This window comes from Microchirus variegatus, assembly GCF_963457635.1.
Source record: "Microchirus variegatus genome assembly, chromosome: 1".
NCBI classification, from domain to species: Eukaryota; Metazoa; Chordata; class Actinopteri; order Pleuronectiformes; family Soleidae; genus Microchirus; species Microchirus variegatus.
In genome coordinates, this window is record NC_139802.1 from 44341526 (window position 1) to 44359506 (window position 17981).

A 17981-nucleotide genomic window follows, 5' to 3' on the forward strand; every position below is an offset into this window, starting at 1 on the left:
GTTAAGAAATAAAACCATCCTGCAGTTTCATTGGCTCAAAACGGATTAAATCTAAGTACTAAGTCAGGGGTGATTAGCTAAGTAGTTAGCGGCAAGCAAAATTAGCTTGCAGCTAACTTGTTGTAAATTGTTAGCTACTTAATCGTACGTTTTTTCACAATAAAACAACCTCGGTGGTGAAAAACGGACTATTCCACCCTGCTGTTGGGGTCCAAAGTGGGCTGGGTTGTGATCAGTTTTTTCGTACGTTTCCCATTCATGTGTATGTGAACATTTTTCGCATTTTTTTTGTTGCGATTTTTGTCAAATTGGTTAAGAAATAAAACCATCCTGCAGTTTCATTGGCTCAAAACGGATTAAAACTAAGTACTAAGTCGGGGGCGATTAGCTAAGTAGTAAGCGACAAGCAAAATTAGCCTGTAGCTAACTTTAAATTGTTAGCTACTCAATTGTATGTTTTTCCACAACAAAACAATGTCGGAGGTAAAAAAAAAAAAAAAATCTCACCCTTCCACGCTGCTGTTGGCCGAGCTCTCGGCGATCTGCGAGCTAGCGATCCACTTGGTCTCGCCCACCACGGTCCGGGCGTGCGGCACTCGCCCGACGTCCTTCACCGTCATCATCAGGTGCCGCGACGACTTGAGCACGCGGACGGCGTCGTCGTGCGGCACGCTCAGGAAGCTGCAGCCGTTCACCTCCAGGATCTGGTCGCCGACCTGCGCGGGGGGGAGGGAACAACAGAGAGGCGTGGTGGGAGGGGCTAGAGAGCAAGGCGGGGCGGGCAGAGCCTGCGATGCGGACGTGGAACCGGATCACGGGGCGGATTCAGAGAGAAGTGGTTTTAATTAGACAGAGATGAACGTGAGGCGACAGGTTCGGGAGCAGGAGATGCCGAACGACGGGAATTCGCGAGTCGTTTCTCGTTTTCTCAGAATAACGACTGTGTCCACAGACAGTGAACGCACCGCGGGAAGAGGTCACGTCCACCGTCTGGATATTTACGTCATTCGTTAAAGAAGAGCGAGAAAGACTCAGTGACGGCAGCAGCAGAGAGGAGATGTTAGCTTTAAATAATAATCAGAGTAAATTAACATCATTCATTATTAAAATCATTATTAATGTTTCTAAATGATATTTTTAATGCTAAAATAATAATAATCATTGTTATCCATGAATTTCAAATGTACTGTTTTACAAAAAATGCACATCATTATTAATATTTTTTAATTAAAGGGCTGTTTCACCCATTTTCCCCCACTTATTATTTATCATTTATTATCGCATTTATCTCTGAAAATGAATAAAGAAAAAAACTGTATTTTTTTTTGATGAAGTGTCCCTTTAAAATAAATATGAAATTATATTTGTTTACTTGCATTCCTGAACGGAAAATCTAGCCGTTTTGAACGTATATTTATATATATTTAAAAAAACATGGTGAAACAAATTTGTTAAGCTATTAAGTTGTTAAATGATGCCACTTTTCAATAAATAAATGTTTTTCCTTCATTTTAAATGGATAAAAAAACTATTTTAACATGCAGTAAATTGTAAATAACGCCAGATATTGAAAGTTATTCTGGTAAAATTGCATTTTCTGTCCCTTTAATGGTTAAAATAAGGGTTAGGTGTTAAACGGGTTAACCACCTCTAATCTGTTCTTCAAGGTCGACAGAAAGTGCGATGATTAAAAATCAATTAATAATGAGACGCGCTAACAATCGTTACGACGCATTAAAAAGGTAAAGAAAATGAACATCGTCGTTAAATTGTGTGGCACCTTGACGTACAGTGCCGCGTTTTTTAGGAAGAAAAAGACTCGAAAATGTTACTCGCTGCGTTATTGCTTCATATCATCATCATCATCATCATCATCATCATCAACGTTTTCTTGGGCGTTTTCCAACGACTTCGACAGCGAGGTCAATCACCTGAGCGTCAGCTCCACCCGTGGAGACACGGAGGCGATTAAAGCAGCACACGCCCGTAAAAAGGAACACATAATCAAAGCTGAATTCACAATCAATCAACGCTAACAAGCCCACACACACACACACACACACACACACTGTCCTCGGAGACGAGACCCGCGCCGCGTTCAAAGACAGATAACAAGCTGTTTGTTCCAGCTGCTCGTGGAATAAAAAACGCCACTAAAGGAGTCGATAGATTCCGCCTCGTATGGATTCTGCTGCGGTTCAGCGTTTCCTCTGTGAAGTGAACACTGGACTAAAGCGCGTCGCTGTCGCTTCTGATGACATCAAACGTGTGCTTTTAAAATTCACTTTGAATCGCAGGAGTCCGCTTTTCAACTCTTATCACCAGAGTGCTGTGAACGCGTCGCTATATATGTTGACATTTTAGTTGTTGATGTTGTTTTTAGCCGAGCGACTCTGAAGAATCACAATGGTGCAAAATTGCAAAAACACTATTTTTTAACAACCACATTCACACATAGCTAGCATGTCGTTAGCGTGGAATATCGACCTAAAGAAAACACAAAGCTAAACAAACAAAAGTAGAAACCAACATGAAAATGTTTGGTAACAACATAGTCGATGGTTTGAAGAAGCTTACAAACGCAAAACAGCTAATGCTTAAGCTAACCAGGAGAAGCTGAGTCACTATGTCTAAATTTGCACACTTCACATGCGATTCCTTTAGAGTCTTAACAACCACATTCACACATAGCTAGCATGTCGTTAGCGTGGAAGTTCAACCTAAAGAAAACGCAAAGCTAAACAAACAAAAGTAGAAATCAACATGAAAATGTTTGGTAACAACATTGGCGATGGTTTGAAGAAGCTAACTAACGCAAAACAGCTAATGCTTAAGCTAACCAGGAGAAGCTGAGTCACTATGTCTAAATTTGCACACTTCACATGCGATTCCTTAAGAGTCTTAACAACCACATTCACACATAGCTAGCATGTCGTTAGCGTGGAAGTTCGACCTAAAGAAAACACAAATCTAAACAAACAAAAGTAGAAACCAACATGAAAATGTTTGGTAACAACATAGTTTGAAGAAGCTAACAAACGCAAAACAGCTAATGCTTAAGCTAACCAGGAGAAGCTGAGTCACTATGTCTAAATTCGCACACTTCACATGCGATTCCTTTAGTCTGCAAAACCTATAAAACTAGCCCAAATTGACGCAGTTTTATGTTCTTCGTTGACGCAATGGACGGACACCAAATTCAAAATGGCCTACTTCCACTTGAGTTGAGGCCATGCTCTATACGCTATATTTTGACAACCACATTCACACATAGCTAGCATGTCATTAGCGTGGAAGTTCAACCTTCAAGAAAACACAAAGCTAAACAAACAAAAGTAGAAACCAACATGAAAATGTTTGGTAACAACATAGTTGATAGTTTGAACAAGCTAACAAACGCAAAGCAGCTAATGCTTAAGCTAACCAGGAGAAGCTGAGTCACTATGTGTAAATTCGCACACTTCACATCGTGTCTGGTATGAACGTAGCATTTCATTCCAATTGCGATTCCTTTCGAGTCGGCGAAGCCTTTAAAGCTAGCCCAAATTGACGCAGTTTTATGTTCTTCGTTGACGCAATTGATGGACGCCAAATTAAAAATGGCCGACTTCCACTTGAGTTGCGGCCATGCTCTATACACTATATTTTTTAACAATCACATTCACACATAGCTAGCATGTCGTTAGCGTGGAAGTTCACCTAAAGAAGGCACAAAGCTAAACAAACAAACATGAAAATGTTTTGTAACAACATAGTCGATAGTTTGAAGAAGCTAACAAACACAAAGCAGCTAATGCTTAAGCTAACCAGGAGAAACTGAGTCGCTAATGTTTAAGCTAGCTAACCGCAGAACCAGGCACTCACACTCACTTGCTAAAAAGCAAAAAGGAGTCGATGGATTCTGCCTCGTATGGATTTTGCTGCGGCGAGGAACCCTCGGTTCAGCGTTTTTCTCTGGTGAAACGTTGACGCGAGGCTTCTGAAGTGAACGCTGAACTAAAGCGTGTCGCTGTCACTTCTGATGACATCAAACGTGTGCTTTTAAATTCACTTTGAATCTGCTTTTCAACTTTTATGCTTTTATCGTCAGAGCGCTGTGAACGCGCCGCTGTATATTTTGACAATTTATTTTTTCTCTTCAATAAATATTTTATACGGACTCTGTGTAAATGTTACTGTTATTTTTGAAAACCTACTGAATTGTGCTGCCGTCTGTCTCTTAAATCTCAAATCTTAAAATCCCGACTTATTTGTTCCTTGCGGCAGAAAACGTCACCTCCCCCAAAAACTCCTGTACAAATATTATATATTCATATTTTTTTTACCACTTTAAATGAGTCAGGACAGATATTGGACATAAAAGACACAAACAAAACGTAGCGCCAACAGGTGGACAAATATATATCTTTAATTTAAAGATGCATTATGTAATAAATCTAAAGCAACTGGCCATAAAACTCAGGAATAATGTTCATATAACAAACTGAACTCACCAACAACAACAGTACAGACAAAATATTTGCATTAAAAAAAATATTTTGCAGACTGCAAATCACGCTTTGGTATGTGGCGCCACCTACCGCCGTCTACCAATCATTGCAGTCAGTAGAGTCTCAGCTGCCGAGAAACCACGGGTTGCCGGTTATGTCAGAAAACGAAACCTAAAAGAACTCTGTATTTTGAATTTGAATGTAGTAACCGTGTTTGGCCACATTCTTACATATGGCACCTTTAATGCTAACATTTTTCGTCCATAGGAACAAATGTGTGATGTTTTTTCTTCAATTTGGCACTGCAAAGAAAACGACAACAACAATGCATCAAAATCAATGTTGCTGCCAATCACTGACCTCAGGGCTTAAAAATAATAATAACCAAACACTATTTCAATTAATTGAAGTGTATTAGTTTTGATAGAAAAACAGTGTGTAAACATACTGGCCTTTAAAGGGTTGCAATCCCCAAAAAATTAATTAATATCTGATACGTACAGAGAATGACTTGTTTTAAAGTGGAAAACGATATAAATATAGAATGTTTTTGACTGCTATTTTTGAGAAAGTGACATTTTGAGACAACAGTTGTAAAGTTTACCAGAAATGAATATTCTCTGGAAAGTTATATTCATTCAATTCACAGACAAAATGGCTTAACAATACAAAAACAGAATGGCACAAAATGTCCCTGGGAACTCTTAAGGTTTAAATTTATAAAATGAATTTAAAAACGTTGTTGTCGTCACCCTAGCGACTCTGAAGAAACAAAAAAATGGGTGAAAAATGCAAAAACACAGTATTTTTAACAACCACATCCACACACAGCTAGCATGTCGTTAGCGTGGGAGTTCAACCTAAAGAAAACAAAAGCAGAAACCGAGATGAAAATGTTTCGTAACAACATAACTGATTGAATTGAAGAAGCTAGCAAACGCAAAGCTAAAAGCTAACGCTTAAGCTAACCAGGAGAAGCTGAGTCCCTAATGTTTAAGCTAGCTAACCGCAGGAGCAGGCACTAAGCTAGCAGCGTTCCTGAGTTAAAGGCAGTGAAATGTGTTGAATAAATCACTTTCACCTGCTTTTATGAAGTAAAATATTCCAGATTAAGTCACTTTTGAGAGAGTTCTTTGAGTGAGAGGTGAAGTGCAGTCGAGGGACTTTCTTTTTTTTATAAATTATAAACTAAAAGTCCGCATTGAAGAAAGGTTGATTTTTATAGTTATTAGAAAGAAAGGACATTTATTTTGACAGGTCATAACTGAAACCTTCAACTGTCCAAGAACGCTAAAATAATAAGAAAGGAATGGAATTGTAATTTAGGAGCATATTTAAATAAATAAATAAACAAATATCTATATCAGGTTTGATGTATATACATACATACATATATATACATACATACATACATATATATATATACATACATACATATATATATACATACATATATACATATATATACATACACATATATATACATACATATATATACATACACACATATATATATATACATATATATACATATATATATACATATATATATATACATATATATATATATACACATATATATACATATATACATACATATACATATATATATACATATATACATATACATACATATATACATTCACATATATATATACATATATAAATATATACATAAATACATACACATAAATAAATACATATATATATACATACATACACATAAATACATATACAAATACACATAGATATACATATAATACACATATATACACATGTATATATACATATATATGTATATATATATATATATATATATACACATGTGTATATATATATACATATATATGTATATATATATATATATATATATATATATATAAACATGTATATATATATATACATATATATACACATATATATATATATATACACATGTATATATATATATACATATATATACACATATATATATATATATACATATATATATATATACACATGTATATATATATATACATATATATACACATATATATATATATATACATATATATATACACATATATATATGTATACATATATATATACACATGTATATATATATGTATACATATATATACACATATATATATACATATATATACATATATATATACATATATATACACATGTATATATATATATAATTATACGTATGTATATATGTATATATATATAAATAAAGGCACTTCTTGACACTTGTGGTTTCCCGCTGTGAGACACATGCATTAGTTGCCATGGCGACAGAGAGCTTCATGACTTATGTAACAGTCCAGCGGAGGCTGTAGACACATACTCTGCCTCTGTTTTCAGGCTGTTGAGAATATATTTTTATATTCAGAGTCTAGAGCGACGAGGAGGAGGAGGAGGAGGATGATAATGATGACATCGCCTTGTTTTTTTTGTTGTTTTTTTTAACACACCAATAATAACACGTTGGTGCGGTGTATGAAGTCTGTGCTGTGTTTCAGCAGCAGCAGCAGCAGCATTAATGGAGTCAGGTTATTGCACCTGTTGCTTTGACAAATGAATCTAACTCTGAATGTGACTCTAATTACGCGCTGATTAAGTTTTATGGCCCTGGAAACAGCGTTCAAAGCCGGCCTATTAATTACAGAGGAAGGAATCTGCTCGTCTGCCTCTAATAACATCTCTGTTTTTCTAATGGCTCACGACAGATTGTTCTTCCCTCATCACTTATTTGCTTCTTCTTCTTCTTCTGTTGCTTCACCTCCTCGGCCTTATTACTTGAGTGCAGCGGAGGCCCAGGTTGCAGAGTCGCGAGCGCTTGGTCGCGATCAATCGCACCAGCGCGGCGCGGTGCAGCGCAGCGCGGCATTCTGGGCAATTAAACATCAACAACAACAACCACGGTGGCACTGGTGGTTTTCACGAGTAAAGCTGTGATCGATGACGCCGTGAAAGGAAAAATGTCGACTTAATACCGGGGAGGGAAAAACAACACGAGGCTGCAGAGTCGATGTCCTTCAGACGTCCACACAAGCAGCTCATTTATACTCGGAGACAGGGCCGTTTCTAGCTGTTTGGGGGCCCTATGCGAGATACTATTTGGGGGCCCCTATTTTTTTCCAACTCGAACTCGGTAGAGATTCCTAAATTTTCCTATATTCTGTGATGATGCAGCAGGTAACAAGGTAGCATAACAAGGTAGCATAACAAGGTAGCATAACAAGGTGGCATAACAAGGTGGCAAAACATAAAACAGTTTTAAGTAAGCACCGTACGCTCACTTTGTGCAGTGTCCGGTATGAACCTAGCATTACGTTCCACTTGCGATTCCGTCTGAATCTGCGAAACCTTTAAAGCTAGCACAAATTGAAAATTCCAATTCAAAATGGCCGACTTCCACTTGCGTTGGGGCCATGCCGCGCTGCGACAGAAGAATCGTAGTGGTGAAAATTGCAAAAACCCCATCTTTTTAACAACCGCATTCACACATGGCTAGCATGTCGTTAGCGTGGAAGTTCGACCTAAAGAAGACACAAAGCTAAACAAACAAAAGTAGAAAAACCAACATGAAAATGTTTGGTAACAGCATAGCCGATAGTTTGAGGAAGCTAACAAACGCAAAGCAGCTAATGCTTAAGCTAACCAGGAGAAGCTGAGTCACTATGTCTAAGTTTGCACACTTCATGTCGCGTCCGGCATGAACCTAGCATTACGTTCCACTTGCGATTCCTTCTGAATCTGCATTGAGGCCATGCCCTATACACTATATTTTAACAACCACATCCACACATAGCTAGCATGACGTTAGCGTGGAAGTTCAACCTAAAGAAAACACAAAGCTAAACAAACTAAAGAAGTAAAACCAACACGAAAATGTTGGTTTTCAACATGGTAACAACATAGTCGATAGTTTGACACGTCGTGTCCGGTATGAACGTAGCATTTACGTTCCACTTGTGATTCCTTCTAAATCTGCGAAACCTTTAAAGCTAGCAAAAATTGACAGAGTTTTATGTTCTTCATTGACGCAATCGACAGACGCCAAATTCAAAATGGTCGACTTCCACTTGCGTTTGCGGCCATGCCGTGTCCTGCTGGGGTTTCACCTTGGGAGGACACCACTTTAGCGTATTTCTCTCATCTCATCTGATTAGCGTGCCAATTTCCGTCCATTTTCACCAACGTTTAGTGCCTCAAAGATGCGACGAAGTTAACCGAGGTTCACGTTTGTATCGGAATCACCGTAAAAAGTGAACGACTCAAAATCCTCCCGGAGCCTTGAGATTTCAGTGCGTTTTACGAGACAAAGGAGGCAGATTTTTCCTTTGAAGGGAAACGACTTTGAGCAGAATGAAGCAGATACGACTCGTCTCTTTGCCAAACGACGCTCTTTAATTTGCATCTTTTGTTTACGCGGTCGTTTACAAAGCAGCCGAGCGCAAACAGAAATAACCGTTTGTCTCCGTGATTTATATTCCGCGAGGTTCTTTTCCACGTTTATTTGACGGCGTCTTCGCTGCAATCGGTGAAGCTCACGTTATGAGACGGATGATGACGGCTCCATTGATTTTTTTTTGTGTGTTGGTAATTGCCAAAATGTGAGGAACGAGCTCAGGCGCAGAGCGTGGACGTTAAAGCCGCGGTCCAAAGGTCGACGATGGGTGGAATCGCTCGGCTCGGGTGCCGACGGTGGAACGATTATCGATCGCGTCGCTTACGCCGGGTTTTTTTTAGCGTCTTTGTCCTCGCGTGACCCGGATCCCGAGAGCATCTTCATCCTCACTCACTCCCTCACTCACTCACTCACTCACTCACTCACTCACTCACTCACTCACTCACTCACTCACTCGGCGTCCGTCTCCAAAGTATCACGGGTCTAACCGGCCGCGAATCCCCTCGGGAGTCGACCAAGCGCAATCGCAGCGGCGTTTACGGCAGCTCAATCATCCGACGAAGACGTTGTCGTTTTGCTTCCTCCTCCTCCTCCGAATGTGGGCCACCCATCCCGCCGTGCCGCTCATATCTCAGCTCCCCTGACATTTTCCCTCCCGCTCTTGCTTCCGTCTCTTTGGCAGAAGACGGAGAACACACGGTGGAGAGATTAGACTTCAGCCGGCGCTCATCCGTCCGGAAAACCCCCGACGAACCTTCGGCTTCTCGGGGAGACGATTGAGGTCCGCGAGTGACGCATCTCCCGCGCAGAAAGAAAAGAAGGCGAGATGGAGCGTATGGATTCTGGCAAAGTCGTTACAAAAAAAAAAAAACCTTAATGATTTTACACTTTAATTAAAGCCGTTAGCTCCTTAACGTCAAACTAACTTCGTTATGGATTTGTTGCTTTGCTTTGTCTGTGTCAAATGTTTGGGGAAAACGACCCAGTTTTTAAATCGCGTCACGTAAACAAACTAAATCGCGTTTATACGTTTAACCCTTAGTGCTTCATCTTCAGGCTTTACAAAAGTGTGCTTTTTGTGTTGCTGTGTCAAAGTTATGATTAATTTGTATATCACATACCCTCGCATTTTTCAAGGTCTCAAACTATCGCTCATTTACGTAGGGTGCAAATCGGCAAAATGGCAAATGATGGCAGAATTCAAAATGGCTGACTTCCCGTTGAGTTGAGGCCACGGTTACGGTCGACTTTTTTGTCCGTCTCGGTCTATAACATCTTCCCACCAAGTTTCGGAAAATTCTGTGGAACTCGACATATGCCGAAGTCACAAGGCACTTCCTGTTTTGCCACGAATGGTCAAAATTCGCCAAAACGCAGAGGGTTGCCGTGGCCACAGTGTTTTAAATCTGCAAAACCTTTCGATAACCTTTCATTTTTGATGTGTCGAGTACAAATTGGCGTGTTTTTCACGTCAGTACGACAAACCCGCTAGGATGAGTTCGCTCATTTACGTAGGGCGCAAATCGGGCAAAATGGACTGCAAAATTCCAAAATGGCTGATTTCCTGTTGAGTTGTGACCATGGTTACGGTCGACTTTTTCGTTCGTCTTGTTCTATATAACATCTTCTCACCAAGTTTTGGGAAATTCGGTGGAACTCGACGTATGCTGAAGTCATAGAGGCACTTCCTGTTTCGTGGTGAATGGTCGAAATTCGCCAAAACGCAGAAGGTTGCCATGGCCACGCCGTTTTGAATCCACAAAACCTTTTGATAACGTTTCACCTTTGATGCGTCTAGTACAAATTGGCTTGTTTTTCACGTCAGTACGACAAACGCGCTAGGACGAGTTCGCTCATTTACGTAGGGCGCAAATCGGGCATAATGGACTACAAAATTCAAAATGACTGACTTCCTGTTGAGTTGAGGCCATGGTTACGATTGACTTTTTCGTTCGTCTCGGTCTATAACATCTTCCCACCAAGTTTCGGGAAATTCGGTGGAACTCGACGTATGCCGAAAGTCATAGGGCACTAACTAATCTGTCATCTCTCTCTGTTTATAGCGAGTCATTTGTGATTTACTGCTTTTAAAAAGTCCAGTAACTTTTAATCAAACCTGATTTTCTCATGCAGTCCCTCCTTCCTCTTTCATTAATTTCCACGCTCCCTCATTTGCAGTTTCCTCCCTTCCTACATTCTTTTAAAACTCGACACATTCTTCATTCCCGTAATTATACATTTCATCACCTTTGTCCTCGTCCTTCCTTTTCTTTCGTCTCCGCCTCCTGCAGCAGCGACCGCAGACATTCGTCTTCAGGGTGAAACTCAAAGGGAAACAAATCCAGGAAACGTCTCGCTGGACGCGAACCTCGCGCAAAATGTCACGGAATCTCAGTTCACTTCATTCTCGGGACGAGCGAACGCCGTCGCGATGCCGTCGTTATTGATCTGATGCGACCGTTTTTAGCCGGACGTGAGGCTTTCACTGCAAAGGTCACGACATTTTTCTAACTGAGGGAAACTCTTTTAAAAACAAAAGAAATCACCTCATAACATCACTTTTCTGCTCATATTGATCCGTTTTTTGTGTTTCACAGCAGTTAGCATCTGTAATATTTGAATTTCAGTCGTTTGTTTTCAAAGAGCCGCTCAAAACACTGATATTTCATTCTTTGTTTTTGCGATAAAAACTCATTTTTATCAAGAAAATAATCACAGGTCAGATCAGATCAGGTAAGATTTGGATCAGAATGATTTAAACTTACACCAATATATACTTGTTGGGTAAGGGCTAGGTTAGAATTTGTTGATTTCCCTCACTTATATTCATTTTATTGCAATTATTATACGTAAAATGTCTCTAGAAAAAATCTAAATCATTTAAAACACAAGGTATTTTTTCCATCGCAGAAGGTTTTTAGTGAATTATCGCGTATAAAACATCATAATAATGATTTTATCTATGAGATTCTTCTTTTTCTGTATATTTTTGAACCACTAACCACAATTAAACCTGCTGTAAAACGTGCATAATTTAATAAACATGCAAACATTTTAAATACCATCACTCGTATTTACGTTTATGTTGAAAACCTTCTAAAGAATTAACGATTAAATTCTTAGAATAAATGGAGATAAAACTGTTACTTTGAGCAGAAAACACTTCCCGGAGTTCCTCAGGGAAGGATGTTGGGCCTCCTATTTTTTCATAGTGAATCACTTGATTTACAATATGCTGAAAGTTTATTATGTAATTATTCATCGGTAAATACTTACGGCATCTTTAAAGGTGCATTATGTAATAAATCATGTCACAGAGACTCAGGAATAATGTTCATATAACAAACTGAACTCACCAACAACAACAGTACAGACAAAATATTTGCATAAAAAACATTTTTTTTTGCAGACTGCAAATCATGTTTATGTTTTTAAATCATGTTTTGGCGTCATGTGGCGCCACCTACCGCCGTCTACCAATCGTTGCGGTCAGTAGAGTCTCAGCTGCCGAGCAACAACGGGTTGCCAGTTACGTCAGAGAAAACAAAACCTAAAAGACCTCGCTATTTTGAATTTGAACGTAGTAACCGTTTTGGCCACATTCTTACATATGGCGCCTTTAATTCAGATTATTTTATTTAAGTTCTGAAAACCAACGTAAACGTTCATATTCACGCTTTTCATCGCGAGTTTCCTTTGACTTTGTGCGTTCGTTGCGAGTTTTGTAGAAAATGGCGCTGGTTTTGTTAGTCCGTTTAACAAACAGGCCGCTCCAGTTCCACTGTAGGCACGCTAACCGGCGCTAAAAGAGCTAACACAGCTAATGGAGCTAACTGCTAAACGCTTTTCATCATGAGTTTCCTTTGACTTTATGCATTCGTTGCGAGTCTTGTGGAAAAAAACGACGTCGTCACTGCTGCGACTCTGTTATAACCAGCGAGGGAGGACGGCGTGAAGCAGGAGGAACGTGTTAACGATGCAGCCGCGACAGCGTCGACGAGACAGAGACAGAGAAAGAGGCCGCGAGGCCCCGACGGATCGCACTGACGATCCTGCCCGAGCGAACCGATGACTCACGCGGCCGCGACAACAATAATAATAATAATCCCTTCACACGGCACCAGAAGCCCCAGAGCTGAGATTTGCATGAGGAGCCAGACTCTGTCGGCAGGAAACGTCTCTTCTCCGACGCTCGTGGCCAAATTTTAACACAGACGTCGGCGCTCATGGCGACATGCAAGGGGAGAACGGGCGACTGTAGATGTTTGGAAAATAAGATTCACAAGAAGAGGAAGAGGAGGAGGAACATGCAGTGACTGAATCTTTAAAAATGACTCTAACACGGGACTAAAGTTATCTAAACCAATGTTACATGACTTGTTTTCATATCTAAACAAGAATATGATGGATTATAAATAGTGGCGGGCACACTAAAGAGTTAACGGCGGTTAATGGCGTTTCCATGACGACTGACCGGAAAAAGACGAGTGTGACGTCATGTTTACGTGACTCCCGATTGTTAATACGAGTCTCTAAAGTAAACGCTAAACTTTAAAAACAGAGGCACACATACGCAGAACACAGGTATGCTGGTTATTTGTTAGCGCTGCTCTTTTCCTTTAATAAACAGACCGCTCCAGTTCCACTGTAGGCTAACGCTAACCGGCGCTAAAGGAGCTACCACAGCTAACACAGCTAATGGAGCTAACTGCTAAACGGTGCCTGGACTCCGGTGTCACGGCACGTAAACACGACGTCACGCGCGTCTTTTTCGCGTGTCTTGCGTGTCTTGTAGACTAGAAGAGTCGAGAATTGAACCCACAACCTTCCAGTTTAATGACACATTGTGTTTTGCTAATAATAGCTAGTTGCTAATAGGGATGGTACGATGTCACTTTTTTCGCGTCCGATAGCGATACCGATAACACAACCTCGAGTATCGACCGATACCAATATTATTAAGTGTATATTTTACTAAATATAAACAGCCTCAGTTTTAAATCTTGAGGCTTAAAAAAAATGGGAGTTTGGATTCTAAAGTTAATAAATTCTTCAATAAATCTCTGACTCGGAGTTCCTCAGGGATTGATTTTAGGCCTATTTTTAAAATAGTAAATCACTTCATTTACGATATGCCGAAAGGTGATTACGTAAATATTGGTCAACAACGACAAAGCCTTGTAGCTTACGCCGTATTTTACCAGTCAATGCTTGATTCAGAACAGATTTGAGGGAATTAAACCCACTCACTGGAACACTGAGCTACACCTTATTTTTTCAGATATATCGGATTTAACATTTTATATTTCCGATCTGATACCTGCTCCGGTGGTATTGACCAGTATCGGACCGATACCGACTCCGAGTATCGTATCGGCCCGATCTTTTCAATCTTTACTCATACTTTTACTTCTAAACTTAGAGCAGACAGGTGCAACATTGTGTTTGTTGGATTTTTCAATATGCAGATGACACTCTCGTCTATATACAGCAAGGCCAAAAATCTCTAATTTCGTTGCCTTCTACAACGACAACAAAAGCCTTTCTACTCTATGTTCAAACTCTAAATACACACATCTGGTCAATATGGTGTAAAAGAGGTAACAGTGTGCAGATTATGCACCGGTGCTTTCTTCTCAGCGAGAAGAGAGAGAAAAGTATCTAAAGAGCCGCTGTGAGATGTCATTAAGTTCCGCGCTCACGACGTTCATCGCTCAGTTGCTCACTTAAGCGCACATTTGTTCCATCTGTGTTGCTGTTGCATTATTATACAGCGCGAGGCATTTGGCAAACTGCACCGTTAGAGCACATTAGCTAGTGACTCATCTGACGGAGAAGGAAAAAGACGCAGTTTGCACATCGTCTTCATCCGTTCATTCATCCTCCGCCGTGTTTGTGTGACACAGCAGTGACTTTACATCAGGGGTCTCAAACTGGCGGCCCGGGGACCACATGCGGCCCCCCCAATCGATTATATGCGGCCCCCCCAATCGATTACATGCGGCCCCCCACTTCAAGCTGTAATCAGCACGTTGTAATCTTTTTACACCAGGGGTCTCAAACTGGCGGCCCGGGGGCCACATGCGGCCCCCCCAATCGATTACATGCGGCCCCCCACTTCAAAGCTGTAATCAGCACATTGTAATCTTTTTACACCAGGGGTCTCAAACTGGCGGCCCAGGGGCCACCTGCGGCCCCCCCAATCGATTACATGCGGCCCCCCACTTGAAGCTGTAATCAGCACGTTGTAATCTTTTTAAACCAGGGGTCTCAAACTGGCAGCCTGGGGTCTCAAACTGGCGGCCCCCCAATCGATTACATGCGGCCCCCCACTTCAAAGCTGTAATCAGCACATTGTAATCTTTTTACACCAGGGGTCTCAAACTTGCGGCCCGGGGGCCCACATGCGGCCCCCCCAATCAATTACATGCGGCCCCCCCAATCGATTACATGCGGCCCCCCCCAATCGATTACATGCAGCCCCCCCAGTCGATTACATGCGGCCCCCCCACTTCAAGCTGTAATCAGCACATTGTAATCTTTTTACACCAGGGGTTTCAAACTGGCGGCCCGGGGGCTACATGCGGCCCCCCCAATCGATTACATGCGGCCCCCCCACTTCAAAGCTGTAATCAGCACATTGTAATCTTTTTATACCAGGGGTCTCAAACTGGCGGCCCCCCCAATCGATTACATGCGGCCCCCCCACTTCAAGCTGTAATCAGCACGTAATCTTTTTACACCAGGGGTCTCAAACTGGCGGCCCAGGGTCTCAAACTGGCGGCCCCCCAATCGATTACATGCGGCCCCCCCACTTCAAGCTGTAATCAGCATGTTGTAATCTTTTTACACCAGGGGTGTCAAACATGCGGCCCCCCAATCGATTACATGCGGCCCCCCACTTCAAGCTGTAATCAGCATGTTGTAATCTTTTTACACCAGGGGTCTCAAACTGGCGGCCCGGGGGCTACATGCGGCCCCACCAATCGATTACATGCTGCCCCCCCAATTGATTACATGCGGCCCCCCAATCGATTACATGCGGCCCCCCAATCGATTACATGCGGCCCCCCAATTGATTACATGCGGCCCCCCAATCTATTACATGCGGCCCCCCCACTTCAAGCTGTAATCAGCATGCTGTAATCATTTTATACCAGGGGTCTCAAACTGGCAGCCCGGGGTCTCAAACTGGCGGCCCCCCAATCGATTACATGCGGCCCCCCACTTCAAGCTGTAATCAGCACGTTGTAATCTTTTTACACCAGGGGTCTCAAACTGGCGGCCCAGGGGCCACATGCGGCCCCCCACTTCAAGCTGTAATCAGCATGTTGTAATCTTTTTACACCAGGGGTCTCAAACTGGCGGCCCTGGGGCCACATGCGGCCCCCCACTTCAAGCTGTAATCAGCATGTTGTAATCTTTTTACACCAGGGGTCTCAAACTGGCGGCCCAGGGGCCACCTGCGGCCCCCCCAATCGATTACATGCGGCCCCCCACTTGAAGCTGTAATCAGCACGTTGTAATCTTTTTAAACCAGGGGTCTCAAACTGGCAGCCTGGGGTCTCAAACTGGCGGCCCCCCAATCGATTACATGCGGCCCCCCACTTCAAAGCTGTAATCAGCACATTGTAATCTTTTTACACCAGGGGTCTCAAACTTGCGGCCCGGGGGCCCACATGCGGCCCCCCCAATCGATTACATGGGGCCCCCCACTTCAAGCTGTAATCAGCACGTTGTAATCTTTTTACACCAGGGGTCTCAAACTGGCGGCCCGGGGGCCCACATGCGGCCCCCCCAATCGATTACATGCGGCCCCCCACTTCAAGCTGTAATCAGCATGCTGTAATCTTTTTATACCAGGGGTCTCAAACTGGCGGCCCCACCAATCGATTACATGCGGCCCCCCCACTTCAAGCTGTAATCAGCACGTTGTAATCTTTTGACACCAGGGGTCTAAAACTGGCGGCCCCCCCCCATACGATTACATGCGGCCCCCCCACTTCAAGCTGTAATCAGCATGTTGTAATCTTTTGACACCAGGGGTCTAAAACTGGCGGCCCCCCCCCATACGATTACATGCGGCCCCCCCACTTCAAGCTGTAATCAGCATGTTGTAATCTTTTTACACCAGGGGTCTCAAACTGGCGGCCCAGGGTCTCAAACTGGCGGCCCGGGGGCCACATGCGCCCCCCCAATCAATTACATGCGGCCCCCCCAATCGATTACATGCGGGCCCCCCAATCGATTACATGCGGGCCCCCACTTAATTATAAAAGTAATAATAAGACATTTGGTCATAATTATCCCATTATTAAATGTATCATATACAACAGGGGCTGAGCCACGAATGGCAGTGGCCGAAAAAGGCTCCTGGTACGAATTTCAATTCCAGTTGTCCACACTATTATTTATGTAACTTTAAAATAAATGTCTTTTTTTGATATAAATACGTTAATATTGCATCATAAATAGTATAATAAAGTATGTGTGATATTGTGAACAGTTGTTTTTTTTCGCCGCGGAGGAAACTGCATCATCGCAGACAAACAGATGTGTTTGTACTTGTATTTGTTGCCTCGTAAGAACCTTTTCTGGCATAAACACTGAGCCTCAGCTTAAGGCTCAGCTTAAGCCTGTGATGTGACGTCTAAGGAACATGTTTGCAGTTTGATCTCAGCTTCTTCTGACTGAAAACCAAAGTCACTCTGCAAAGCGCTCACTCTCCCTGCACCAAACCCCATAGAGAAAACCATCGATTTAACAACACAGCACACGGGGGTGTTGTTGATCCACTGCTGCCTCCATCGATCAATTCAAATGAGTCGTTTTGCGACTCCTGAGTTTGAAACTCTTCGTTCAGATTGACCTCAGTGACACAAAGTGACCACACGAGGCAGCAGTTAGACCAGCAGCTCCTGTGTCCCGGTGAGATAAAAACGATGATTTTCTCTATGGAGTTTGGCGAGTGTTAAAAATATTGACAAAAACAAAAGAATAATCTCACTTATATTACAACCAAAAGCCACATTAAATCACAACAACGTCCACCATCATTGTTCTAATTCCAGCACAAATCCATTACA

At 42.0% G+C, this 17981-nt stretch overlaps 1 protein-coding gene across 1 annotated transcript in view; it reads right to left on the reverse strand.

The window, feature by feature from the left end:
• Positions 1-17981, reverse strand: part of whrna (whirlin a) — a gene marked incomplete at both ends in the record, with an annotated part of 113170 nt that overhangs the window by 48986 nt on the left and 46203 nt on the right. The window contains one exon of the mRNA XM_083903228.1: positions 508-716. Coding sequence (XP_083759354.1) covers positions 508-716 — 209 coding nt within the window. The remainder of the gene's footprint in view (positions 1-507; positions 717-17981) is intronic.